At 40.6% G+C, this 27,945-nt stretch overlaps 1 protein-coding gene across 2 annotated transcripts in view; it reads left to right on the forward strand.

Moving 5' to 3' along the window:
* The window catches only part of SYNE2 (spectrin repeat containing nuclear envelope protein 2), a 275,575-nt gene that overhangs the window by 173,296 nt on the left and 74,334 nt on the right, over positions 1 to 27,945 (forward strand). For both annotated transcript variants that reach the window (XM_067554922.1, XM_067554923.1), the window contains 21 exons: positions 534 to 650; positions 2,251 to 2,363; positions 4,323 to 4,458; positions 5,642 to 5,770; positions 6,261 to 6,413; positions 6,670 to 6,879; positions 11,200 to 11,301; positions 12,428 to 12,547; positions 12,730 to 12,930; positions 14,128 to 14,301; positions 14,862 to 14,993; positions 16,587 to 16,783; positions 17,616 to 17,748; positions 18,488 to 18,670; positions 19,152 to 19,298; positions 19,913 to 20,089; positions 21,938 to 22,093; positions 24,233 to 24,379; positions 25,332 to 25,502; positions 26,647 to 26,780; positions 27,230 to 27,434. In XM_067554922.1, the coding sequence (XP_067411023.1) occupies positions 534 to 650; positions 2,251 to 2,363; positions 4,323 to 4,458; positions 5,642 to 5,770; positions 6,261 to 6,413; positions 6,670 to 6,879; positions 11,200 to 11,301; positions 12,428 to 12,547; positions 12,730 to 12,930; positions 14,128 to 14,301; positions 14,862 to 14,993; positions 16,587 to 16,783; positions 17,616 to 17,748; positions 18,488 to 18,670; positions 19,152 to 19,298; positions 19,913 to 20,089; positions 21,938 to 22,093; positions 24,233 to 24,379; positions 25,332 to 25,502; positions 26,647 to 26,780; positions 27,230 to 27,434 (3,237 nt within the window). The remainder of the gene's footprint in view (positions 1 to 533; positions 651 to 2,250; positions 2,364 to 4,322; positions 4,459 to 5,641; positions 5,771 to 6,260; positions 6,414 to 6,669; positions 6,880 to 11,199; positions 11,302 to 12,427; positions 12,548 to 12,729; positions 12,931 to 14,127; positions 14,302 to 14,861; positions 14,994 to 16,586; positions 16,784 to 17,615; positions 17,749 to 18,487; positions 18,671 to 19,151; positions 19,299 to 19,912; positions 20,090 to 21,937; positions 22,094 to 24,232; positions 24,380 to 25,331; positions 25,503 to 26,646; positions 26,781 to 27,229; positions 27,435 to 27,945) is intronic.

A 27,945-nucleotide genomic window follows, 5' to 3' on the forward strand; every position in this document is an offset into this window, starting at 1 on the left:
AGTTCCCCCCCTCTGTTTATGATGGCTTTGAGAAAGTCTGCTAGGGGTGGTGAATGCATCGGCAAAAGCACTGTCTGAAAGGTGAGATGTGGTAACAGGGCAGGGGCTGTGCGGTGCTAAACTCTCCTGCTGAATACCGCCACACCTCTACAAGTGTCACCAGGCAAAAAATCTACAAAACTTCCAGATCGTAAAGTTGGAAGCTATTTTTATGTGCATAAATTGCACATCACCATAGTTCATTCAGGCAAAAGTGTTAAAAGTTGGTGTCAATGAAGCTTCCAAAACCATGCTTTCCCATAACTCTGCTACCGACAGTGTGTGCGGGGGGGAGGGGGATGAGGGAAAAGAGGGATGAATGTGAACTAATGTAGGAGAGACTAAAGTAGTAGTCTTCTCCCACCTTTCTGAGAGATCACGCCTGGTTCATCCCCAGGTGCATTTTTCAGATACCTTTCTTCCCTGAACTGCCCTCGTGTTCTGCCACCTTTTCAATTCTGAGAGCTTTCACAAAACACTGTCTCGCTTTGTAGCTCAACAGCAAAAGGGTCCCTTCAGAGCTTCCTCAGCCCAGCAGCTCCAATGTGTCCAACCTCGTTACCACTGACGCGCCGCCATTCAACGGGCTTAACGGTTTGCAGCAGCATCAGGTAATCCTACCGCTCATCCCATACATACAAAGAGCAATTGTCTCTTATCTGCTGTATTCAGATATGCTTGACTCTTAGGGCTAGACCATGACTTGGAATACACACCTCCACAGGGAGGGAGAGCCCTGCTTGCATTTCTGTGGGGGCTTCCCTGTTTTAGGTCTGGGCACACGGGGGTAAGTGTGCAGTGCCTGGATTAGGTGAATGGGTGGAGCCCCAACACCCTTACCATTGCAGCTGAGTTTGAGAAGGAGAGGTGGTGCAGTTTGCTCCTGATAGAGACTAGCAGCAAACTATTATCCCCTGGCGCTGGGAGGGAACAGTGAGTGTTATTTAACAGGCATAAACTGATGTAAAAGTGTCACCACACAAAACTGCACTGGTTTACCCAAACCAGTGCAATTTTGTTGTGTAGACAAACCCTTGAGAGGTGTCTCTGAGGTGCATTGGCTCCCAGGGGTACTCCTGGAGTGGGGCAGCTTACTCTGTGCACCTTGATCATGGCTGTGCCTTAAAGGCATAGGGAAAAATTGTCAAAAGTGTCTTGGGCACTTAGGAGCCTAACTCTAATTGAAAGTCAGTGGGACTTTGGCTCTAAGGGCCATGTTTTCAAAGGTATTTAGGTGCCTAAAGTTACAGATAGGCAGGTAGTGAGATTTTCAAAAGTGCCTCAGCACATGCTGAATTTATTTAGGAACTTCTGAAAATCCCACTGGACACCTATCAGCACTGTTATGCACCTAAATATCTTTGAAAATCTGGTCCTAAATATCTAAATCATTTTTGAAAATGGGACTTGAGGCTTCTGTGTAATTTAGGTGCTTTTGAAAATTTTACCCAGAATCTAGCCCATAATGGCTTTTGAGGTGGTTGTTAATAGATTAAAAATATTATGTGATGGGCTCTGTTCTGTAAGTAACACTGTGGGTTCTGCTGTTTTGAAAATCAGCTTTTCCCTTTTTGTGCTGTCTCTCTTTGTAGATTACCCAAGTAAACAATTCAGATTGAATCACTGGAGACTGGAGTTGCTGAATTTCTAATTCAACTCCCTCTTTAGTTAAAGACATGTATTTAAACCCAGTAGTCCCCATACTCAAGCAGAAGTCTCATTGAAGCCAATGGGAGTTTTGCCAGAATGAGAATTGCAAGATATGGTCCATTATTCCACTGTGTGCTCTGTTCTTCTACCCTGCTGTGGTACCCATCAATGAAGGCAATTAGGGAGGTTTGGAATCTCCATTATTAGAGGTTTTTAAGAACAGGTTAGAAAAACACCTCTGAGGGGTGGCCTAAATATACTTAACCCTGCTTTAGTTTGGGGGGCTAGACTAGATCTCTTCCAGCCCTACATTTCTATGATTCTATTAGTAGCTTTTAGATCTCAACATTAGGCTTAAAACAGTTCCATGATATTACATCTTCTAAGAAAAGTTACTTGTTTGGTAAAGTTATGTATAGTTTACATGTCTATGATTAGTTGCTTTTTGTTCTGGTAGCTGAAATTTATTTATTTGTTTTTGTTTAATGAACAACCAAGACCATCCTTTGAGAAGAACACAGTTTACAAACTTTTATCATTCATGTTGTTCCTTATTTCCAGGACCTGCTGTTAAAAACAACAGAGCAAAATAATCTTGTAGACTTCATCAAATTTTATGTAGAGAAAATGCAGCCGCATTCTGATGACAGCACCACTCAGAAATTAGATTCAAGGTACAAAAGAGAAAAATTAGTCACCAAGCATGTATTATATGGCTTCCAAAACACCAGAGGGTCTGCAGGATTGCTGTAGCACAGCAGGTTCTCACACACGGACATGTTGCGGGGGGCGGGAACCAACACAGGATGGAAAAATCTGCCAAAAGCTGTGCAGTTTATTGGCGATCCAATTCATGTTATAGTATCCCCTGAAACTGGTACATAACTCAAGTGTGTTTGTATAGCACCGAGCACAATAGGTCCCTGATCCATGACAAGGCCTCCTAGATGCTACAAATAATAATAATTAATGTATGCCATAAGCTACGGCAGGCATGACCACAAAAACTATATATAAAGGTAGATCAGGCACCTCTATTCTCCCTTTTTTCACAATACAAGAACAAGGGATCATTCTATGATCTTAAAAAGCAGCAAATTTAAAACTAGTAGAAGCTAAGATGTTTTCACACACAGAGTTCCATGGGCTAATTGTACATGGTTACAGAATATCACTGAGGCCAAGAGCGCAGAAGGATTCATAAAAGGATTGGACATTTATGTGAATAATGAGAACATTCAAAGTTAGAATAGTAAGGATTTTTTAAAAGGGAATTTGGGAAGTGATATAATTTCTCATATTTCAGAGCATAAGCCAATCTTTAACTGATGAGAGTTGGAAGAAACTTTCCCTTTGGGCACATTATTCCTGATGCTTTACAGTTAGTTAATTCCACATATGTGCCAAAGTTTTGTAATGTATGCAGTTGTCACCTATAGTAATGTATCCTGTTGTCTTAAAGTACATCTACATTTCGGCAGTGTGCAGAGTACAGACACTGCACCCCTAGCTAGCATGGGTATAAATAGCAGCATAGACTGTGGGGCATGGCTTAAGAGAGTAGAATAGAGTGCCTGACCCGCCTGAATCCCTAGGTATCTATCCTACACAGCTCTCTACCGCCCAAGCAGTGCCTTCCACATCTACCTTGTTATTTTTAGCAGTGTAGCATCCTGCTGCCTTCCCCAGCCGGGGCCTTTCTCAGCTGCAGTGAAAATCTCTGGCAGTGGGCAAAAGCTCGGGCAGAGAGGAAAGACTCTGGCAGTTCCCTTCCCCCTGCCTCCCCACCACTGGAACCTTTCACTACAGCGTGTAGCTACGCATGTAGTGCCTGTACTGTACATGCCACTGAAAATGTAGACATAGCTTTAGCCTTCTGCTATGCTGCATTGCATTCTGCCCCAACACTGTATACTACAACATGATGTACATCTGCCCATGTTTTTAAATGTCTGCGGTACTGCCTAGAATATTATACTGATGGCAATTAAAGAGAATACATCACCTGATAGCCATAGAATATAAATATACACTGAAGGTCTTTGTTCTGAAGGCTTTTCTCTATCATAGTAGTAATGTTAAAAAAAAATCACTGTCTTTTATTTCATATCTTTAACACAACATTTGGTGATAAGCTAGTACTGAATGAAAGGGAACCTTGAAGGAAGGTGATGATGATGATTATTTATTATTTCTGTTATGCCAACTGTACGCTAAGTATTACACAGGCATGTGGAAATAGGGACCCTGCCCCCAATGAGCTGACATTTTAAGGCCCCCATCTTGCAAAGATTTAAGTAGAAGCTTAAATTTGCATGCTGGAGTCATCTCACTGAATTCAAGGAGTCTTGAAGATAATGGGACTGCTCACAAGGCATAAAGTTAAGCATGTATATAAAACTTTGTAGGATTCTGGTCTAAGTGGATAACAAGTGAAACAAAGGCAGGAGGAAAGGGAGTGGCAAAATAAATGTGATTAAGGGTGAGGTTAAAATCACACATTTTGTTGGTTTCACTGTGGATATATGGGGTCCAGGAGGATAAGTTTAGGGAGATAGTTCTGTACACATACTCTTTATTCTGTCATAACCTTTCCTTGTCCTTGTCCTTATGATAACGTTCCCTGAACACAGCAGTGATGTATCTATTCCAAGAAGTGAGTTTTCTGGTCCATTTTTAAGGGACCAGACAGGTGATAAGTGGCAGTATTTACAACAAGAGCTGTCTTCTACGATGAAGTCTCCTCTGAGTCAGCTTGCTGAGCCTCAGGTTTGTTTACATTCATTCTAACACAAAATAATTAATACCTTTGAAAATGAAAAAATACATCCAATATGTGCTCCTTACTCGGTTACAGCAAAGGTATAGATGAATACATTTTGCTTTCTGTATCATCATATTTTCTCTCTTAACTTCATTAAATAATTGAAAACTGTGTAATAGTTGTCCAGTTGAAATCGTGATTTATAGTAGTCAGTGGTACTGCAACACAGCATTTTTATTATTACTGTTTCCCTCCCTCATCCTTGAAAGCCATTTTGAGTAGTCATCAGTGCTTTATCTCGAGATTCTGTTAGATGGTGTCACAGCGGTGATGAGTGTAAGAAGTAGCATAGAGGCCATCTAGATTAATTCTTGTATTAAACATTAGGGCCTGACACTTTTTTATTTCAGCTGAGATTTTCAAAGGAGCGCAAGGTGTTAGGTGCCCAACTCCTAGCCTTAATTAAATGATTGGCTAGAGATTATAGCCCTGTTCTTGCAACTGCATGTGTGTGGGCAAACACAGATCTCAGGGACAAATTCTGTCCTGACATTCACCACTGTGGTACTCAATTGCCATCTAGGAGGATGTACATGGTTATGTCAAAGCCAAGTTTGGGCTGCCAGGATGGAAGATTATTAGTATGACCCTCCAGGTTTTTATTGTTTGAGAACATTAATAGCTTATACTGTTGTCAGTTTTGTTTGTTGTTGTTAAAAAAAAAATAGTAACTACAAAAAAGCTAAGATTTTGTGTTCTGAGAAATGATTACATTACATGGGAAAATATCAGTTACTCAAGAAGGATCAGGAGTGGTGAAGGACTGGAAAATGCAGTCCTCACTCAGAGAGAACTCAAACAGAAGTAAACAGGAGGGGTTGCCTTATTGAGGACTGTAGCCTGTAGTTTTGAAAGATTGAAACTCATAGGACTACATTTTCAGCCAGAGGTCCAAGTGGCCTCTTTGCATGCATGTAAATAGGTCTTTGTGGCTGCAACAGGTATGAGCACCTTTCTGCAGGTGAACTTCCTGCATATTACTGATAATGTGACCCATAGGATCCAGGTGGCTTTATTTTAATGCATTGCAACTGATTTTTTGTTTTAAAAAGAATATCACGTAGCAGTACGGTTCAGTTTTTAATCTGAACCATTAATCTAACTGTGATTTGCTTTTCTGCATGTTAGATTACAACAAAACTGAATATTCTGCCGAGAGGTGCAGTATGTGGCGTTAGAACCCCAACTGTTGAGGAACTGAAAACCTACACCATGCAGCTTGGAGATCTAAGCCAAGAAGCAAATGTGCAGACACAGGTATGTATCATGGGCTCTATAATTCCAAAAATGACAAGGACTTCTAGAAAATTAGACATAGTTTTAGCACTATGAAGCACAGCTAGTCATGTTTCCCCAAATTGAGTGCATTACAGATGAGGGCTTTGGATCAGGCCCTTAATGCATTGTAGAATCAGGTCTGGATTTTGAGAAACAGCTTCTCATTTTTCAGCTGCAACATTAGCTATTGCCTGGATGCAACATAATAATTGCAACGTTAGATAATCTGGCATGTAAATGACTTCAGTTGGGTCTGAAATATTGCATGGCTACAAGATGGAAAGTTGGAATGAGAACTGTTTCCAAATCAGGCCTTCAGTATCTTACTAACTCTTTTTTAATCAGTAATAGAATGGGTGGTTGAAAATGTCACTGATTTATACACATTTCTTTAGTCAATGTTCTTGCTCGGTATCATCTCTGACCTGGTTGGAAGCTCTGAAAAATGTTATAATTTGTCTTCATCCAGGAAAACATGGCTGGGGAAGCTTCCTTAAATTTGGACAAAAAGCTCTTTGAGCTACTTTTGGCAATCAGTCGGTGTTTGAACAACATGGAAGAGATGTTAAACACCTGCGTGCTCTCCAGTGAAGAGGCGGCTGTGCATCAGGAGCTATATGAGGTAAGCGTAACAATGCATGGATGGGTGGGTACCAATGGGTTGCTGTAAAAATTAAATAGATAGGTCTCCTCTCTTACTTACCCTGGTGTCAGTCAGGACTAAGTCCATGAAGTAGGTGGATTTACATTGAGAAGGAAAATCAGGCCCATTATCTTTGGGTAAAAGTAGCAACCTGAGTCCTGCTGGTGTTTTTAAAGATGAGTTGTCTCTAACGAGGAACATTTTCACTGTCCTTCTCTACCTTTCAATCCTTTAGACTCTTTCTGCAGAGCTGCAAAAACTTCACACAGATATAAGAGAGAAAAAGGATGATCTTTTAAAGTCTATTACCTGTGCCGATGGGAGCACTGATGTGTTCTTTGAGTGCTTTAACAACTTGCAAGCCCGGCTGGAACTAACTCAAGCTGCTGCTGCTTCTAGAAGCAAGTCAATGAAAGCTGGGCTGGATCATAATAGTAATTATCAGGTACTGTACTGCTGAATGCATGTCTTGTTTCACAGCATCTCTTGGACATGTCAGTATTAATGCATTTGGATTATAAATGAGTAGTGTACAATGGACGTTTTTAAAAAAGAAAAGAAAAGCAAAAAACAGAAAAAGCTTTTCCTGGCTCATTTCAGGTACATCTAGGAGCAAATCTTGTCATGTCCCTGCTCCCCACAGTGATGGTTGCATTGAGCCCTGATCACAGTAGAAAGGTGTGCACAGAAAGAGGAGGGAAGCAATCTGGGATCCCATGCAGAGGTTCAGCACTCCTCTGCAGAGACGCTTGTTGAACCCTAATGTGCAGTGGGTTTTGTGTATGGAGGGGGCTGGAGGCTTCCGGGGATGCAGGAGCAGTGGGAGTTCTTGCAGTCGTAAAGGCAGCATTAGCCACTGCAGACTGGCTTATGGGAGGGATTGCTTCTCCCCCGGCCCTCCACAGATCAGTCTACACTGCCCCAGAGCATGTGGGCTATGCACTGGGGACATATTTAGCCCATAATGCTCACTGTATTTTTTTTGTGTGTGCTATACTTAGTGCTTGTAATGGCATGTGCTATAGTGCCATAATATTACAGTCTTCATGAAATTCTTCATTCTTTTGTGAAAGAGGGGAAAGAGTGGTGTGAAATGTTCTGAAAGTACCCAAGACAGGAAAATAAAAATACTTATTCTCGGCAAAATCCAAGGTCCTACAGAATGTTAACCCCAAAATGCTGAATTTCCTTAGGAAAGGTATTGTGATTTTCTTATGAAACATATGAGTCAAATCAGTCCTTACTCAGGCAGACTCCCATTGAAGTGAGTAAAGCAAAGGAAAGACTCAGGATTTGGCTTACTATGTTGAAACAAAACTCCTAAGCCAGCCAGTGTTTGCATATAAATGTAGATACTTCAGTGCTAAATTATTTGATCTTGTATCAAAATATAAGAGTGCCAATCCTGCAGTCCATGCTCAGGCAAACTTCCCTTTGATCTCAACAAGGCAACTGAACTGGGCTCATTTTCTTCAGGGAATGGGATTTTGATCCTCCTTATGTATTTCATAGATTTTAAGGCCAAGAGGAACCATTATGATCCTCTGGTCTGACCTCCTGGATAAAAAGAACAGCCAGAGGCCAATATGGCTGCATGAGATGCTCCTTAATGATTTGAAAATCAAAAAGGAATCCTACAGCAAGTGGTAACATGGACAAATTGCTAAGGAAGAGTACAAAACAATAGCGCAAGCATGTGAGGATGCAATGAAAAAGGCTAAGGCACAAAATGAGTTGCACCTTGCAAGGGACATAAAAGGCTGTAGGAAGAGGTTCTATAAGAACATCGGGCACAAGAGAAAAATGAAGGAAAATGTAGTTCTGCTACTTAGCGGGGAAGGAAGGCTCATAATGGATGATGAAAAAGATGTGGTATTTAATGTCTTCAGTCTTCATTAAAAGATTAATTGTGATCAAGTGCTTAGCACAGTTAATATGAACAACAAAGGGGGAAGGAACACAATCTGGAAGAGAGAAAGAAGTTAGAATAGGTTAAAGAATATTTAGATTAGTTAGATGTATTCAAGTTGGCAGGGCCTGACAAAATTCACCCAAGTACTTAAGAAACTAGCTGAAGCAGTCTCAGAACCATTAGCTATTATCTTCAAGAACTCAAAATGATGCTCTCCTTAGGGCAGCGCAGAACTGAAAGCCACTGTGTAATCCCTCTTGCTTTAGCAAGAGTGAGCTTTGCTGGAGGTTAGACCGTGTGTCAGCTCCCTGCCACACCAGTTTGTCCGCTTGACCTGCAAACTCCTCACAACTCTGCCAGTCTTAACCTTGACTTGCAGGTAATGATCAGTGAATCCAACTTCCTGAGTTCTCCAGAGATGTGTCTCTGTACTGTCCACACCCTCTCACTGGACACTCACAGAAGTCATTAAGTTCTCTGCCTGCAAAGAGACAGTGTACACACCAGCCTGTGAGGTTAGCTGAGAACTCACTCCGTACTTCATTACACAGCACTGAGATGGTTTGTAGTAAAACTAAGACTAGAGTTATTAGTAAAGAACAAAGAAGAGAAAAAGAGACAGGTATGGTTACAAACAAAACAAACCAGAACATGCTTTCTAATGACTAAAACTTGATTTTAGCAAGTTGCAATCTTTGCCTAATCAGTTTTCTCACTTACATCAGGTTACCAGCATTTCCAGCCTTTCAGTCCAGAGGATCCAACTTTCACAGAATCAGAGAGTACTGTCTGCTTTGTTCCCTTTGATTGATAATTGAAGGGTTCTCTCTTCTTCCAGTAAACCTCTGAAATGTATTTTTGCAAAGTAAACCCAGACCCTGCTAGGATGTAGAGGCCAGGCTGTATTCCTTATCCTCCAGTCAATTTGCTTTTTTGATTGGCTTAATCACTTTTTTTTTATCTTAGATGTAAATGTACTTTCATTGTCTCTGGCCTCACCTTGCTCAATTTACATTGGAGAAACAGGCAAACCAGTGAAACACAACATTCCTTTGTCTATGACAAACTTGTTTATCCTCTATTCAAATTGCATGGTCTGAACATATTTTAATAACATATTGCCAGCATGCAAACATAATTCTTTACATACGAAGTGGATGTAAATCATGCAATAATATTAATGACTAGCGGGTCACCAGTCTTTATACGATACCTTTCAGGACACTGGCTAAATAGTTTGACAATAGTGTGTTGGGTGTGTGTTTTGCCAGTTGGAGGATGACTGGAAAAGGGCAAACAGTACTTATCTTTGTAAAGGGGAACCAAGAAGACCTGGGGAATTAAAGACTAGTCAGCCTAACTTCAATACCTGGAAAGATAATGGAACAAATTATTAAACAATCAATTTGTAAGGACCTAGAGGATAATAGGGTGATAAGTAATACTCAGCAGGAAGTGGGAAATCATGCCAAACCAACCTAATTTCCTTCTTTGACAGGGCATGGCCTAATGGATTGAGGGAAGCAGTAGACATGATATATCTTGATTTTAGTAAGGTTTTTGACACGGTCCCAAAGGACATTCTCATAAGCAAACTAGTGAATTGTGGTCTAAATGGAATTACTATTAGGTGCAAAACCGGTTGAAAGATTGTAGTCAAAGAGTAGTTCTTAATGGTTCACTGTCAAACTGGGAGGTTATATCTGTTGGGGTCCCATGGGGGTTGCCCTGAGTCTGGTTCTATTCAATATTTTCATTAATGGCTTGGATAATGGAGTGGAGTGCATGCTTATAAAATGTGCAGATGACACCAAGCTTGGAGCGGTTACAAGCACTTTGGAGGCCAGGATTAGAATTCAAAAGAACCTTGAGAAATTGGAGAATTGGTCTGAAATCAACAAGATGAAATTGAATAAAGACAAGTGCAAAGTACTTCACCGAGGGAGGAAAAAATCTAAAGCATTAATATAAAATGGGGAATAGGTAGCCAAGCAGTAGTACTGCAGAAAAGGATCTAGAGGTTATAGAAGATCACAAGTTGAATATGCATCAGCAATGTGATGCAGTTGTGAAAAAGGCAAACATAATTTTCGGATGTGTTAACAGGAGTGTCATATGTAAGATATGGGAGGTAATTGTCTTGCTTTATTTGTCAGTGAGGCCTCAGCTGAAGTACTGTGTCCAGTTCTGCGCACCACATTTCAAGAAACACGTGGACAAACTGGGGAGAGTTCAGAGGAGAGCAACAAAAAAATAATAAAAGGTTTAGAAAACCTGACCTGTAAGGAAAGGTTAAAAAATAACTGCACGTGTTTAGTCTTGAAAAAAGAAGACTGGGGGGGAGGGAGGGGATCTGATAAGTCTTCAAACATGTTAAAGGCTATTATAAAGAGGATGATGAACAATTGTTCTCCTTGTCCACTGAAGGTAGGACAAGACGTAACAGGCTCAATCTGCAACAAGGGAGATTTGGGTTGGATAATAGAAAACAAATCTATTTATAAGGCTAGGTTAGCACTGGAATAGGTTACCAAGAGAGATTGTGGGATCCTGTCTTGGAGGTTTTTAAGAACAGGTTAGACAAGGTTTACCTGGTCCTGCTTCAGCACAGAGGGCTGGACTAGATGGCTTCTCAACATCTCTTCCAGCCCTATGTCTCTACGATTCTGTAATGCAGACTGTAGAATTTCACCCAGTAATTCCTGCATTAACCCCTAACATGAAAAAAAAAAAATGAGTGATCGAAGCGCCATGATGAAACACCATTCAGTTGTCTTTTCACTGTGTGTAATTTCACTGCCGTTTATCACTGAGTACACTTCTGAGTTTGCTCCTGCTGTTCTCTGTTCACAGAATGAAATCAGGCTATTGTATGATCAGTTAATTGAGAAGAAATCTACTCTGCAACAAAATTTGAATGCAATATGTGGTCATAATATTGCTGAACAGCTTCAGGTAATTAACTCAATATACTAAGTTAAGGCAAAATTACCCAGCACTGGACAAGATTGCCTGTCTTTTTGTTGTCTGTGGAATTGGAGCGATTGTCTGTGATTTTGTTTTTAAAATTTGAGAAACAATTTCATGTTGTCTGAGGGCCAGCCCATGCTGCTCCAATGTGCAAAAGTGGGGGAGAAGACCCACTGAACCACCCCCATACACACAATGCCTCCACAGCAGAAATGCTTGATTGTCACAGCTGATGCAGAGGGCTCACTCCCTCTTTGACTCCCCTGGAGGGCACGTCACCCCAAAAAGACAGGCTAGGGCAGCGAGGAAGCAGGACAAAATTGTGCAGCACAAAATACAGCCTTTTCTATGGAAAGGCCTTAATTAGAAAGTCTCTTGAGCTACCCTTTATGGGAGAGGGGACATTCAATCCTCCCAGCAGTAGAAGTATTCCCTAAGGCATATCTAGTAAACAGATGTTAACAAATGCAGCAAACGCCACATCATTCATAGTATGGTACATGAATTGATCAACCTACCCTCTCCTAATTAAGGGTTTAAAAGACCCTAGGGAAGGACAGACAAAATCGTTAAGCTGAGAGCAGACTGCATGCCCTTTCCAGAACATACAACAGCCACCAAGCCACCTACCCCATAGAGATATCCTGACACCTATCCCCCTAAATCTGAAAATCATGCGAATCTAAAACTTCCCTTATCTCAGCGAGAACTCCCTATGCCAGGTCTCTTGTATTCACTGGAAAACAAAATTCTGCACTCTCAGAGGGTGATATGTTGTTATAATGACTATTACTGAATTGGTAAAAATAACTATGTATGGCTCAGTGCATAGGACTGGAATGGGACAGAAGGAGAGCTGGATTATTTTCTTGGCTCTGTCACTGACTGACTGCATGACCTGTGGCAAGTCACTTTACTTCTGTTTCCCCTGTCAGTCGTGTCTATTTAGATTGTAAGCTCTTTGGGACAGGGACTCTTTCACTGTGTGTTTGTACAGTGCCTAGCACAATGAAGTCCTAGTCTTTAATGATACTGTAATACTGCAACAATAGTGTTGTAAAATCTAAAGGAGCAAAACTATACTTAATTCCTTATCATATCTTTTATTCAGAAAACTGATGAATATGCGTTGGAGCTACAAAACTTTGAGAGCCAAATAGCAAAACTGAGAGACCATGGGGAGAGATTTCAGTTACCTGTTGCTCTGATCCATGAAGTTTATAAATTAGAGGTAAGAATACAGAGCAATCAACATTCTATCCTATGAGATTTGACTCTTCAAAACAAAGACATTTTAGCAATGAAAGGTTTAGGGCCATCTTGCATCCTGGCACGATATATGGTGTGTGCAGATCTCTGGGTTTGTTTACATCTTGCAAGAAATAAGCTCATTCAATTTTGTTTAATTCCTAGGATGTTCTGAATGACACTTGGGAGGTTCTGAGAGCCAAGTATGTGGAACTAAATTCTCCTTTCATCAGCGAAAGCCACTATGAAAGTTTGATTCATGGATTGGCCGAGTTGGTAGACATTGGACGAGAGAAGGTTGCTCAGGACTCAAAGCAGCTAGCCAAAAGTAAAGCTACTTTACAGTCTCACGTGCAAAATCACAAGGTACAGCACATGCAATACAGCATGTCTCGAATCATTGTGCACTGTTCTTTCTGTGACTGACTTCTCTCAAATATCACTGCTGAATAGTTATCACTACTTCTAGCATGGGGATGGAGTCTGAGGTATCTGAAGTAAACACAGTAAATGTTTCGAGATAGATAGGATGCTTTGAAAAACAATAAATAAAGAGGCCGTTTTCACAAGGTGGTGGAGTCCAGGCTGGCAAGCAGGGAGGGCCGTACTATGGGCCTTTATTTTCTCTTCTGCTGATTGGTTTGTTACAATGATTTGTTGTTTTGGGGCTTTTTTCCGCTTGTTCACCTGTGGGGAATGGGACATAAGGGGTGTACTGAAAACGTGTTCTGCCCCAGACAGCAAAACAGGTAGGGCTGCTCCAGGGTAGAGTCGCACAATTTTGGGGACCGCTTTGGATCAGTGGTCTAGGTTTGCTGATCCATTTATCCCTGGTTTGAGTTTTCTCAACATGTACCAAAGTGTCAGGAAGATGTTTTATATCTGGCATTTTTCAAGTCTGCAGTATTGGTAAGATGAATTAAAGAAGACTGTGCAGCCTAGTGGTGTGAGCAGGGGTCTGGGCAAAGGGGCTTCTAAGTTCTAGTCTCTGCTGTCATTTTTCTCAGTGACTTCCAGCAAGTCACTCTGAGCCAGACCATGGCTTTTAGCCACTGGGAGGAGTGGGTAATGGTCTGGAGCTCCCCCTGTGGGCAGCCCATTGTGTCAGAGAGGACAGCCTGCTCTGTGGATCTGCTCTGCCCCCTTCCTCTGTGCACCTCCCTGCCCCATTTGGAGGCTGAGCTCCTGCGATAATGTGTAGAAGGAGCATTTGCTGTTTCACTGGTTCAGGGACTGCGTTTGTGACAGACTAATTGAGCTCCCCAGCCCTGCACGCCCAGATAAGGTCCTGCCCCAATCCGTCCCTTGATCATGCCTTACTTCAGTTAACCCCGCTGTAGAATAGTGAATGTTATTTAGCTAGTTAGACGGTGTGTTTGAATTCCTTGGATGAAACAGTATGTAATAAATGCAAAGTATTGTTGCTATTTATGATTAAAATCCCAACAGAGGTCCTTGCATAATACAAATAATTCAATTTCAATAGTGCACTTGCCATAAAAGTAAGCTTGAAAAATAGGCTTGAAACGTGTAAAACCTTCATAGCAAATGTTGTTTTTTCAGGACTTTTTCCACAAGCTCATTGCTCATGTGCTTGTCATGCAAACGTATTCTAAGAAGGTGGCTCCTGCTATTTTACAAAAGAAAGAGAAAATCTTGACTGAGCTGGTGGAAGATGTCCGATTGCTGGAACAAAAAGCTTCCCAATATGGCATACGCTTAGAGAGTTTATTAAAGGTAATGGATTAAAATAAACCTGATATGATAAATGGAACCCTTTCTATGCTAGAGAGAGACTAGCCAGCAGCTATCTGCTACCCATGTCCGTTTGACGGCAGTGAGCGACTGCTCACTCTGAGTGTCACTGATTCATCTCTTTCTCCTCAAATGTGAGATTTACACTCCCTCCCTCCATCCAGCATGAATGGGAGTTCCTAGAACTTGCTTGTGGTACTTCCTGAACGCCCAGACTGAGAATAAATGCCTCTGAGGCACAGAAATACCAATAATACATTAAAATGAAAACAAGTTTTAAAAACCCAAGTTCCTTTTAAAAGAATCATAAACAGTTTCTGGGCGAGAAATCACTTGTCTGTGTTAACTGAAATCCTCAGTTTTCAGATCACATAGAGCTACTCTTGAATATATATTCTCTCTATATACTCTCTTGTTTTAACATTCTTTTTTGTTGATTGAACTAAGAATAACGTGTAAGTATTAAAGCATCAGCATTTTCAGTGCGTAGCACGAGCATGGAATAAGAGGTACACTATATTAATGTATGGCTTGCGTTTTAGGAATGGACAGAATTTGATGAAGACTATATACCTTTCAACAAAGAATTAGAGGCACTCGCTTCTGCAGTGCCTTCTGTGAATTTGGTGGAAGAGACAGAAGAAAGATTAATGGAGAGGATTACACTTCTACAGGTATTTTTATTTGTTTCTGCTTAATCACGTCTCTTTGTAGGATCACTGTACATTGTATATGGCAAAAAGACTGTTTTAGAAATATCTGCTTAGAACATGCTTAATTTCCTCCAAACAGAGTCCTTCTCATCCCCCTTTTTGCCAATGTAGGAACTGTTGTCTCTGCCCAAATATACATTCCCATATGAAAACAAAGCTTTTTATACCTTTTGTACCTGGGAGATGGATAATTTGTAGCCACCGATTTCAATCAGTTTATCCGAGAAGAGCGAGTCCCTGCAACTGCTCTAGAAGCTGGCATTCAAATACATGCGCTGGTTGGACCTTGCTATTCCAGTGATGCACAGAAATTATGAGCCTGATTCAACTCTCATCCATATGAGCTGAGAATCAGACCAATGTCTCCACGTATTTGAACTGCTCTTTGTAGTGAAAAGTCTTATCCGTTTTATCAACCTCTTCCAAAGTTCTGGAATGTACAGTTAAATCACCTTGAATTCTCCTTTTTCCCATGGAGAACGAAGTTCATTTTCTGGAGGAAGGTAGATAGATATTTGATAATTTGTTCCAAATGTCTGAGAAGTGTTGTGTATCTGAAGGCAGAACTGCACCCTCGCTTAGGACAAAATAGTTCTTGTGTTTATATAAATGAGTTTGAAACACATGATGTGTCCCGTTAATATGTTTGTCTGCTGGTGCTCCTAAAACTGAGTGATACATGCAAAGGGCTGATTCCCATTCCTGGGGAGCCTTTCCATGTCTTCAGAGGGCTGAGGCGGAAAGTGTGGAAGACTAATCTACCTTTACTGTTGAGACAAGTCTGTTTCTTGGACTTCTTTTTGTTAGGAGAAGGAACGCTTTTAGGTTGAATAAAGCATGTAGAAAAAACAGAATAGTTACAGATTTGCATATTATACCACCTAAAGCAGCTGCAAAAGTTAATTTTTTTGTGCCAGCACCTGGATTTTGTGCTCTTCCAGGAGCATGTTGTACTAGTTGTTTTGGCTCTCCCATACCCTGGTGCCCATAGTGAGTCAAGTTTATGATCTTCTATTCTGTTTGCCTGCATTTTTTTTTCAGTACTGCTTGATTCTGTGCATGACTATTTAATTGCAAATAAATTCTTTTACTGACCCAAGAGTATTTTATGTATAACAAGGAACGTTTTATGCCTGTGCATGTTTGTTACATGCAAATATTTGTGTAGTGACTTTATAGACATGCGTATCCAAAGAAAACAAATGTATGTGAGATTATGCGGCACTGAGAAGGAATGACTGTATCAAAATTGTTAACTAATCGTGGTGAACACAGGTGGCATAGATTATCATTTGAATGTACATGTTGTATTACGAGATGTGTCACGTGTGCCAAAATAATTCTGTTATATGCAGTGGAGCTATGTCATGTTATTTCATGACATGTCATATCACAAGATAATCGGAAAAATAACTTGTCTCCATTATTCTTACCACTGTTCATAATAGAGAATAAAATAAATGCCGGTTGTGAGAATAAAATGCATGTTTTAGTAGCCACATTTCTCTCTTTTAAAATATGCTGTTGTTGTCCAAACCATTTATACTTTGCTAGCAAACCAAAAGAAACATTGATGAAAAACATGCCAGACTTTACCAGATGGTGAAGGAAGGGAAGAAATTGATGACTGTTGTGAGCTGTCCTGAATTAGTAAACCAAATTGGAAAGCTAGAAGAACTATGGCTGTCCTTAACCAAGAAAGTTGGCCATGAACTGCACAGACTTCAAACATTACTCAAACTCTTGGTCAGGTAAGTTTTTAATCAAGGGACAATTAGAGTTAGCAGCTGCTATTTGGAGTTCCTCATAAATTCTTTGATATCCATATTTCCTGAATCATGAGATTAATGTCATTATACTACAGAGTTTGTGCATCTATATCCCCTTGGAACACAAAAGTCCCGTTAGCATCAGAAAAGTGATTATTTTTAAAAGGTCATCTTCTTACTGAATAGATCAGCTCCCTGTGTGTGATCAATCATAGCTATTTACTTTATGACAAAAACGTCTTCACTCCTGTTGGCTCTGCAAGGCCGACATCTCTAGGAGAGAGTGAGCTGTGTTTTCGTTTGGTTCACGCATCAAAAGTGTTTACTAAAGCCCAGGTTGCACTCCCCTGATCTGCACATGGAGGCGTCCCACTGGAGCTGTGCTGCCAAGGACCTGGGGCTGGTGTCCGTGCCAGTGTGAAGACCTACTGCCTCTTCACAGATGACCCAAGCCTCCAGCAGAGCCCCTGAGATCCATATGCAATTGCTTGGTCAACACAGGAAGAGAGTCTTTCCAGGTTCAACAGCACTGAGGCTCTGCCTCACAGGACATAAATATGTAGTTATTTCTCTGATCAACATATACATGCTTTCAGCAGAACAGAGTTGTCGTACATCAGTTCCCTGCTACTGCAGTGATCCTGTCAGGGCTGGAGGGCAGGAATCCTCTCTTGTATTAACCTGTAAGTGCCAGCAGCGTACATCTTTAGGTGGAGAGAAGGTCAATTCTGAGAGGAGAAAAGAAATGTTATAGACTCTACCAAGGAATTGAGTCATTTCTAGTCCATTGACCTGCCTTGTTTTGTTTCTATAGCTACAACAGAGACTCAGACGAGTTAACCAAATGGCTGGAGTCTGCTCAGCAGAGAATGAATGTTTGGAAGGAGCAGTCTCTCAATGTGTCACAGGACCTTCCTACTGTCAGAAACAACATAGACAGCTTGTTTGTAAGTCAAGACATTCTGCAGCACTTCGTTGCCAGATAATAATTCCCCACCACCACCACCACCACCAAGACACACAAATGACATTGCAATATGGCCAGAATCTGCCAGCAGGTCATAGCCCTGAGTATGAAGTGGTGCAACACTGCACTGCCCCTATGGTTCGTCTGGGAAGCAGCATTTCACAGTCCTGCTGCTGCTGTTAAATGGGGATGAATGAGATTGGGAGGCTTTAGTCCTGCTGAAGATATTTCTCTGGATGGGTGGATATGAACTAACCAGCACCTCAAAGACAGGGGACAAGGAGATCTGGCCACCCTGAAGATCCTGATAGGTGAGAGGGGACCAGCAGGTAATTTCCTCAACCCCCCAAAAAAATGGTCAGGAAAGGAGAGGGTCTTTCAAGACATTGGAGTTCCAACCTAAGAATAAAACACCAAATAATAGGGGTCTTGGGGCCTTATCGTGTGAAAGGGGTTGTAAGTGGCAGCATATTGGGGTTAAATGGTCCTGCAGAAAAGCAAGAGAAGAAAGATCTTGGCTGATACCAGGGAGGGTCAGAGTTTCTCTGGGGTTTACTGAGCCTCAGCAGGTTTCAAGTTTGCATCAGATGAGGTGAGTTTTATCTGGTTTCAATGCAACCAGAATTGCAACCCATGCAGTCAGTCCCTCCCATGGTTGAGAATCTGTCTGTGTATTTAAAAAAAAAAAAAGCCTTTTATTAAATCTCTGTACATCTCAGGCATTTTCTAAGGAAGTAGATGAAAAATCATCCTTGAAGTCATCTGTCATAAGCACCGGCAACCAGCTTCTTCCCCTGAAACAAACTGATGCCGCAGCACTTAGGTCATCTTTGGCACAGGTTGAGCAAAAATGGGCAGAACTGATCACCCAGCTCCCAACCATCCAAGAAAAGCTTCACCAGGTAAGGAGGGAATCTCATGTCATTTCTTAGTTTGAGCCAAGCTACATGCACAGTTATTTTAAAATGTTACTGATGGAATGCAGTCAAGCACTACATAATGCATGGAAAACACGTTTTTCTTTAGGGCTCAATTGCCCATCTGTTTCACTCCTGGAACATCCTCAGTATTGCACGGAGGCTTAATTATTACTGTATTTCTACCTAACTCTGCCTGTGCCCATCAATGTCATATTTGATAGAAAGGTCAGTTTCAAGAGGCACCAATAATCTTATTCCAGACTTCAGAGACGCCCACATTTCTTGTTTTAAGTTTGAATTATATCCTAAATTGAGGATCAGTGTTACTTGCAAGTTCATACCTAGATAATTACAATATGTGAGGCCTTTTAGAGAGAAAAATATCCTCCTCCTTGATGGTCTGATGTAATATTTCTAGCAAGTTAAGTACAGAAGAATTATTATATATATATTTTGTCCCTAGCTTCAGATGGAAAAGCTTACATCTCATGAAGCCATCACAAAAATAATGACCTGGCTGAGCCATGTGGAACAACAAAGAGAAGATGAGGCCACTGTAAATTTGCGAAGTAACGCTTCCCAAGTCAGAAACCTTCTTCGGAAATATAAGGTAAATATGAGTGCAGAAGAACAAGTCTTCTACAGGGTGCACAGGTATCACAGTAATGGATGCAGTACAAGAGCCAGAAGAATAGACTAGACTAGACTAGAATAGAAATCCATTTGTTTCTAGGGCAGCTGAGTTTTTAGTAGTTCAGCTCCGAGCATTGGTGTACTCGGAAAGATTAATCCTGTGCTATAGAGGTGCTTTTTAGCCCTTTTATCTTTTGAGGTCAGCTTCTTGATTTTGGTTAACAGTTAAACTAAAATTTAAGAGACAGAATCAGCTTTCTTTTGCCCAAATCTTCCTCTTTTCAAAGAAAATAAATGGCCATTCCTAGCTGTAATTAGTATTTACTAGTGCGCAGAATCATCTTCTCTGAAAAGACCCATTTATGTGGGTGAAGACAGAAGTAGGGATCTATCTGAGCCCATGCTGTGCAGCCGTTAGCAGAGGTCTAAGGCCACCTTTTGATTTTTAGACTATGGAAAATGGATCTCTCAGGAAATGCACTGTACTGTGGTTCAGAATAATAAGTTTTCTCTGAATGCCATGTAATTACACCATAAATCAGCAGATATGGAGTTTATGAGATTCAAATTACCATTTTAACTGTTTTTCAGGAATACATGATGGAGATGAACTTTAAACAGTGGACGGTTGATTTTGTTAACCAGTCACTGTTGCAGATAAGCACTTGTGATGTAGAAAGCAAGCGCTATGAAAGGACAGAATTTGCAGAGTATCTTAGCGAGATGAACCTGCAGTGGCACTGGCTACAAGGGTCCCTGAATAGAAAGGTTTGCTCCTGTTTCATAGTTTTGTATCTTTCTTTTCTTCCAGTGTTAATCAGACATGTTATAATTCTTTGTATTCTATGCTACCTTTCCCCCAAAGATCTTGAAGCACTTTCATACGTGCTCAGTCACATAACACTCCTGGGAGGTAAAGTAGGTAGGTATTACCAAACCCACGTAAGAAGGGGTATAGTTAAAAAATTAAGAAAGGGAGAATTTAGAATGAATATTAGGGGAAAAAATCATGAAGATAAGGTCCATTGAGCTGAAAGTAAGCCAAAGGGACCCCGCAGCTTGAGACATTTAAAATTGAATGGGAGAAAATAGTGGGCAATATATGGTAGGAAACAGTCTTGCCCTGGTAAGTAGATAGCCAAGACCCACTCAGAAGCTACAGGGACAGTGATAATGTTTAAAAAGAGGCCAATCTTTCTGCACATTATAGAACGTAATTGAGAAGGGGGAAGATACTAAAATATCTCCCAATCACCCCCATCTATTTCCATGTAACATAATGATATTAGAGCCATTAAAAGGGCTGAGGCACAGGCCTGGGAATCAGGAGCCCTCTTTTCTCTTCCCAGCTGTGTGATCTTGGACAGGTTAATTAACTTCTCTGTGCCCACTCCGGACAATTGGAATGATGGAATATGCCAAGGGTGGCCAACTGTGGCTCTGGAGCTGCATGCGGTTCTTTTACAGTTAAAGTGCGGCTCATGGAGCCCGTTATGCCCCCACCCCTATTCTCCACCTACCAGAATGGGGTGGGGAGCTCAGAGCTTCTACCCTAAGGCAAAGAGGTGGGGCTAGAGGATTCTGCCCAGCGGGAAGGGAGGTGTCGGGGGGTCAGAAAGTTTGGTCACCCCTGGAATATGTTCTCCTTTTAGAAGCACATTAAGATCAATGGATGAAAACCACTCTCAAGGTGCATATCACTGTTATTTATTTTATTACATATTTATTATTATGTTATGGAAAATGCATATAAATAAATGCATCAGAGTTATTTCACCCTGGTGAAACTGGAAATGATCAGTGGAACAGGCTCAGGCCTGGTCTACGCTTACCAGCAAATTCGGCAGAAGTTACGCAAACTATGTAGAATAGCTTGCGTATCTCCCATTGACTTGCTAAATTCTTTGCGCACCATTTCCATTATGTTGCGCTGACAGGAAATGCGTACCTGTCGACTCAGTGCTATGCTTTTTCTGGAAGTGGTTTTACTTCACTACCGCTCAATCGATCCGGATAAATCGATCTGATGGTGGCGAATTTGCTGTCGTCAGTGTAGACATAGGTTCAGTCTTGCGAGGCAGTGTGACCAGGTGAATAGACCGCTGGACCTGGGTTCTATTCCTGGCTTTACCACCAGACCTGCTGGGTGACCTGGGTCACATCACTTCCCTTCTCTGTGACTCAGTTTTCCCCTCAGTAAAATGGGGATAATGATACTGACCTCCTTTGTACCTCATTTTGTGATCATCTGATGAAAAACTCTATAAAAGAGTTAATTGATACTATTCTGTTAAGGAATATGTGGGCATACCCAAGTATAGAGAAATTATGATATGAGGTATTGAAACAAATGGAGAAAGCTATTTTCTGTGAATGGGCAATTAGAGAAATCTGAGTCCTACTCCTTGAGGCATGACATCGTTAGAATAGACACTGCCAACTATTAATATGCTGTGTATATCAGTATAGTGTCTTCAGCTACAGCATGATGGGAGACACTCCCCTGCTTGAGTTCTATAAAGGACTCCAACCAAAACAGAGAGTTTAAATCGGTGAAACACTTTAAATCTGGTATAATTTAATTAAAATTAAATATTTTAATCCTGTAATTTGCAGATACAAGATTTGGAACATATTTTGGAGATAGTCACTGAAAATGAAAACAAAGCTCAGACTCTGAGCAGCTGGCTGGAAGCACAAGGCGAGAGGCTGAAATCTTTGGAAAAACCAGCAAGTCTAATCTCAGTACAGAACACGTTAGAAGACTGTAAGGTAAAAGATGTTCTTTATATTGCAGGTATTACACTGAATACTTGCTAGATCCGTGCTACAAAAGTCACATACATTTTTATTTTAAATTGAAGTAGCCTACCATATTCCTGGAAATATAGTTTAGAGTATCACTTTAATGAAAACATGAAATGCACAGTTTAAGAAAAAGCAACTAGAGTCCTGTAGCATCTGCAAATTTCTGTAGGCATAAGTTTTCGTGGGCTGCAACCCACTTTGTCAGCCCACAAAAGCTTATGCCCGCAGAAATTTGTTAGTCTTTAAGGTGCTACAGGGCTTTCGTTATTTTTGTTGTATACAGACTAACACGGCTACCCCTCTGGAACAGTTTATGAAAGAGATCAGGACCTGATCCTCAGCTGTTGTAAATTGACACGCATCAAATTACAGTGCATTATGATCTGGCACACACAAATGTACAATTCCACAGTCGTTTTTTTTTTTTCCCACTCTTTTTATTCTTGGAATTTCCTGCAGTATTACAACAATTCTTAATATTTTCACTACCTTATTTTGGATTTCTTCTAATGGAAAATATATATTTTTTTTGGTTCAGCACATTGGTGGAAAGACTCATCTATTTGATTTGCGTGAAATGTTCTTCGGTGATGTTTTGGTTAGGAAGAATAGTAACTCTCTGGTAATTTGATATCGTTCTGCATTAGCATAATATTTCCTCTCTGTTTATCAAATGGTCCCATTTTATCTTTCCCACTTCATTCTGTTTGCCATCTTTTGACTTATTGAGGCATGAAGAAGTCATTCTATTATTGATGCTGTGATACTAGCTTCACCACATCATGACCTAGCACAAATACAGTTATGCTGCTCCAGCACTAAAGATATTTTAGGGATTTTTTGGTGGGACAGCTCCATCAAAATCAGAACAGGTGGCAGTCATCCGCCAGCTGGTCCCCAATTACTCTGGAAATATTCAGCATCCATTCAGTTAAATGTCACCCCTCTTCTATGAAATGTTTGTTATTTTATTACCATGGTTACTTGTATCTCTCCCATATTATGCTGCTGCTATTCCCTGCAGTGCTATCTTAATGCAGAATTACTTATCTATCTGCATTTTCTCTGAAGTGTATTGGGGTGAGAATGTACCAGCTAGTTAATAAGATACTTTTGATAACTCTAAAGTGTCGTATCTGATCACAGCAAGATAAGATTCTACACTTCAGGCTGCTAAAATACTTACTTAAAATTCATTTACTACATTAAAAACTAAATAAATTTTAAATAAATTCAAAAAGTTGTTGGACATTGTGAATCATTATCAGAAGCATGTGCTGACTTAAAAGGACAATGTTTTAGTTAAAGGAACTGGCCCAGTTGGATGTCTAAAACAGGCATGTGTACACACTCAAATGAATACATAAGGACCACATTGTTATCCACTTAACCATACTGGGGAACAGTTCTTTCACAAGTGGTCCCGCTAACTTTAATGGGACTGCTTCCAAACTCCAGGCCAGATCATTGGTCTAGCCAAGCGATGCTTGTGGCAAGATCTGAATGGGTAAGGGAAAGGTGGCTTAAAACTACCTGTGCGTTCTCCAGTCCTAGGGTCAGCCAGGGCTCATGTCAGCTGCAGTGCAAGTTTGAGCGGCCTCAGGACTGCTCTAACCTATGTCAGCTGAAAAAGACTTTCTAGTAACTGTTAGGAAGCCAGAGATCCCCATTATGGAAGCTCCTCCTATCTTCAGCACATGCATATGCTTGAGGAGATAGGAGGGCTGGGATCTGGCATACTTAGGGAATTAGTTGCTCTGCTTGAAAAGCTTTCTGGCCCCTTTGCCTGGGGAAGTGCAAGGGAGCCCAAGTGCCGGTGGAGGATCTGGCTCTCAGTCCCGTAAGTTATATCTCAATTCCAAATGCAGTGTGTGGTATTCCATGTCAGGGCCAAATGCAGTTTCTTGTGTTCTGGCTGTAAGAGACTGCTAATTCACAAACAGTTACTATCGTTCCTGTGGCAAACTCATTTCTGCCAGAACTCAATTGCTGTGTGTTTCCCATGGCTAGAAAAATGACATGGGATTGATTTTAAAAAGAAACATTTGTCTTTACTTTTGTACTGTCACACAGATAAAGATTTTTATCTTTCTTCCCCTTTAGGTGCTAGAAAATCAGCTTGCAGTTAAATCTAAAGCTCTTCATCAGCTAAAGCAGAATTATATGGAAGATGGTGCAGAACAAACCCCAGAAGATATGGCTATCACAATGGATAAGCTGTATGAAATGAGGAACAGTGTCATCAGTCAGGTTGAGAATTTTGCATTTACTCTTCTCCCCAGGATTTATCCTTAGCAAGTATTCCTAACCTTCTCTGGGAATTTCCAGTATTACTGAGCTGTTCAATGACAGAGCCATAATTAAGGCTGCAATAGATATCCCATTCTACAGCTTCTTTTTGCTCCCTTATGACCTTTGCAAGAAATCTCCTTTTGGCCAAAAAACTATCATGCCTATTCTAATACCAAAGGAGAACATATCTGCCAAGTTTATTAAAAAAAAAAAAAAAAAAAAAAAAAAGAGAGAGAGAGAGTAAAGATCAACTTGCTTTGGAGTCAAATAAGAAAACATTTATCTGCTTTGTAAATTTCTTAAAAAGTATCTACATTTTTCTGGTAGCTTAATGGATTTGGTTGGAAACCTCAAACTTTCTAACTGGATCCACTTGGTCCCTCACTACTCTCATTTGTTCCTTCTCTCTAGTAGAGCCCTGATGAGAATTCTCCATTCCCAGCAAATCCTTTTCCATCTTCCCAGCACTGTGTTCTCTCTCCTCCATTCCCACTGCTTTTTTTAATTCTAGGCAGATCCCCTATTGTTCCCAATTGTTTCACTCATGCTCCTGTGGATTCCCTTTCCCTCCTCAATGGCTTTCCATAACTTGTTCTGAGGCCAATTAACCCTAGCAATGTCCCTGATATGTGAATGATAAATATGGCTTTATGTTACAATCCATCATATAATATATAATACTATAGGTAACTTTAGGTGTAGCAACCTGCATTTTGGTGAGAGAGACAAGCTTTCATTTGTGAAATTCTTGTGGATTGTCATCCAGTGTGCATCGAGCTGAAGTAATGAAATCAATTTAATAGTAATTTTTATTTCATAATTATCTATGAAATAGCTTCATTAATACATTTGGTAATTAAATGTTAAGAAGGAGCAATTCTTTTTCTCAGCAATGATTGTTTGTTTACAGATAACACAGTTAAAAGCCTCAATGCAGTCAGTATTACAGCAATGGATAATTTATGACGAAGCCTATGAAGAATTTAACCTGATGACAATTAGCTCTTTGTATTGCCTAGAACAATGCAAACCTGCTGTAATATCACTGGAAGCTTTGAAAGGCCAGGTGAAGACTCTCCAGGTAAATCTACCAAAGATGAAGCAGATGCATTAGTGCAAACATGGAAAAAGAATAAAAAAAAAAAAAAAAATCAGTAAGTTCCCCCTCAGGAAACTGCTTCTTTAGAGCCTCACGGTGGACCTAACCCAAAGCCAGTGTAAGTCAGTGGCATTCTTTCCACCTACAGAGACAATGGGCCTGTGGGCAGCTCTACTAGCAGAGTTGTACCAGTTTAACTAAAGGTCTGAATGTAAACCAATTTCGTTAAACCAGTGCCAAAATCTGTGTAGACGCTCTGATTTCAGTTTAAATCAGGTTTATGTGGGTATAGCTTAAGTTAGGAACAGATGTAAACTAAACTGAAATAAGCCACTTTCAGGTATCTACCAAATTAATTAAACAAATGCAAGATTGTGTGTAGACAAAGCCTAATTCTTCATTGCCCTACACCTCATGTAGTCATTCACATCAGTGCAGAGCAGGTGTAAAGTATGACCAAATCTGAATAGTAGTGTTTTGTGCTTGCTCTGTGCTCACTTTCTAATGAATAAACAAGGTGCAGGGCAACAGAGAATCAAACCTCATGTATTCAGAGGACTCTAGTTATTAGTACTTAACCTTCTTTATTATTTCCAATTTAAAATAAGAATTTCAAAGTATATCTGCTCTCTGGTTGCACTGGGAACAAGTAACATCAAAGGAAAAATAAATTCCATTTTAGCATGAATAGTTTGAATTAAACAAGTGAAACTTCTTTAAAAAGTCAATTAATATTTTTCTACTGATATTTAATGCAGAATTTCAAACCAGTTATTTTTCCATATTTGTCAGTCGAAGGCCTAATTCTTCAACACTTCCTTGTTTGAGTAGCACTTGTTCACAAGAGGAGTCCCACTGGACCAGTACCTGTGTGAAGAGATGCTTCTAAAAGTTATGTATTGCAGGATTGGGTCAAAATTTATCCTTCGGTTCTTTAATTTGTAGCAGCAAGTATATTATTGTTCCATTTTCATTTTTTTTCACAAAATCTGTGATTTTTTGCCATAAACATTGGTTGAAGTATCACTACTATACATCTGTAAGTCTCTAAGGAAAATTACATTTAGCACAATGAACTGTGGCTCATTCATCTCCACATCTAATTGTTGTGACTCATTTTTCACAGTCTCTTCAAGACAAAGCAGAAAAGAGTGAAGAAAGCTGGGCCAAACTCCAGGCTTCTGCTGCTAACCTCAAGAAACACTGTTGTTCCTCATTTGCAGAGATTATTGAACATAAATGCAAGGAAGCACATACAAGGTACACCTAAGAAAAGACACAAAATATATGTTGGTAATAAAGGCTGCCGATTCTGCAGGGTCCTTGAGCATGGTCCTAACTTTAGGCATGTGAATATTTCTATTGACTTCATTGTGAATATTCACATGCTTGACGTTAGGCACAGGCTTAAATATCGTGGTGAATTAGGGCCAATCAATTTTAATGTATTTTATTGTGGGTCTGGATGATTAACACCCGCCCCCCCCTCCCCCCCCCAAAAAAAAAAAAAAAAGAAAAGAAAAGCAGCAACACAGTAAACATGCAATACAGTATGGACATTACACATGGCAAGACTGATTCTCAGATGCACTGGTGTAAATCCAGAGAAATTCCACTTCAAAAGAGATCAGAATGTGGTCCATGCATGTCCTTAAGTGTAAGGGCAAAACCTAAATCAGCAATCTGTGTTATGTTCTTATATATTACAGGTGGACTCTGGCAAATGAAGAAGTCACTGATCAGCTACAGACAGCACAAGCTTTGTTACTGCTTTGGGAGTTGTATGATGGGTTATACACTGAGGCAGCATTGAGGTTAGAACAACATGAAGAGCAGTGCCATCAGCTCTTAGGAGCTCACTTACCTGAAGACAACGTGGTGGAAGTCCTGAAGCAGAAGATACAGGATGTGAAGGTATGTGAAAGTGCTCTTGCTGCCTTATGAAAGGCTGAACTTGTTTTAAAATCCTGACAATGGGAAGCAGGGCCTGGCTTCTCTTTTGTAGTCCATTCTTTTTTAATTTTCTTTAATTACCTTGGGCCAGATCCTCAGGTCAGGCCAAGCACAGGATGCAAAGAAGGGAAGAGGATGGTGACCTGACGTACTCCATCTGTTGCACTCTCCAATCCTGGGCAGCCTGTGACCAGTTTAGTCCCAGCATAAGTTAGAGCAACAGCAATGCTTCTCTAAACTACACTGTCTGTAGTGGTCCCGTAGGGGGCATCAGCAGGGTGCAGTGTGCTCTGGACATGTCTCCTGTGCCAGGAGCAACTGGTATAGAGCCAGCTACTCTTGCTTAATCCACTCCAGTGATTCCCAAATGCAAGGGCTGGCTGTTTGTGCCAGATTTCCATCCCCTTTGCAGTGACAATACAGTATGAAAGTACCATAGGGAACCTAAGGATCTGGCTATTTTTGTAGCAAT

Source organism: Emydura macquarii, unplaced genomic scaffold (assembly GCF_026122565.2).
Source record: "Emydura macquarii macquarii isolate MOO-44397 ecotype Brisbane River unplaced genomic scaffold, CSIRO-AGI_Emac_v2 contig_1551, whole genome shotgun sequence".
NCBI classification, from domain to species: domain Eukaryota; kingdom Metazoa; phylum Chordata; order Testudines; family Chelidae; genus Emydura; species Emydura macquarii.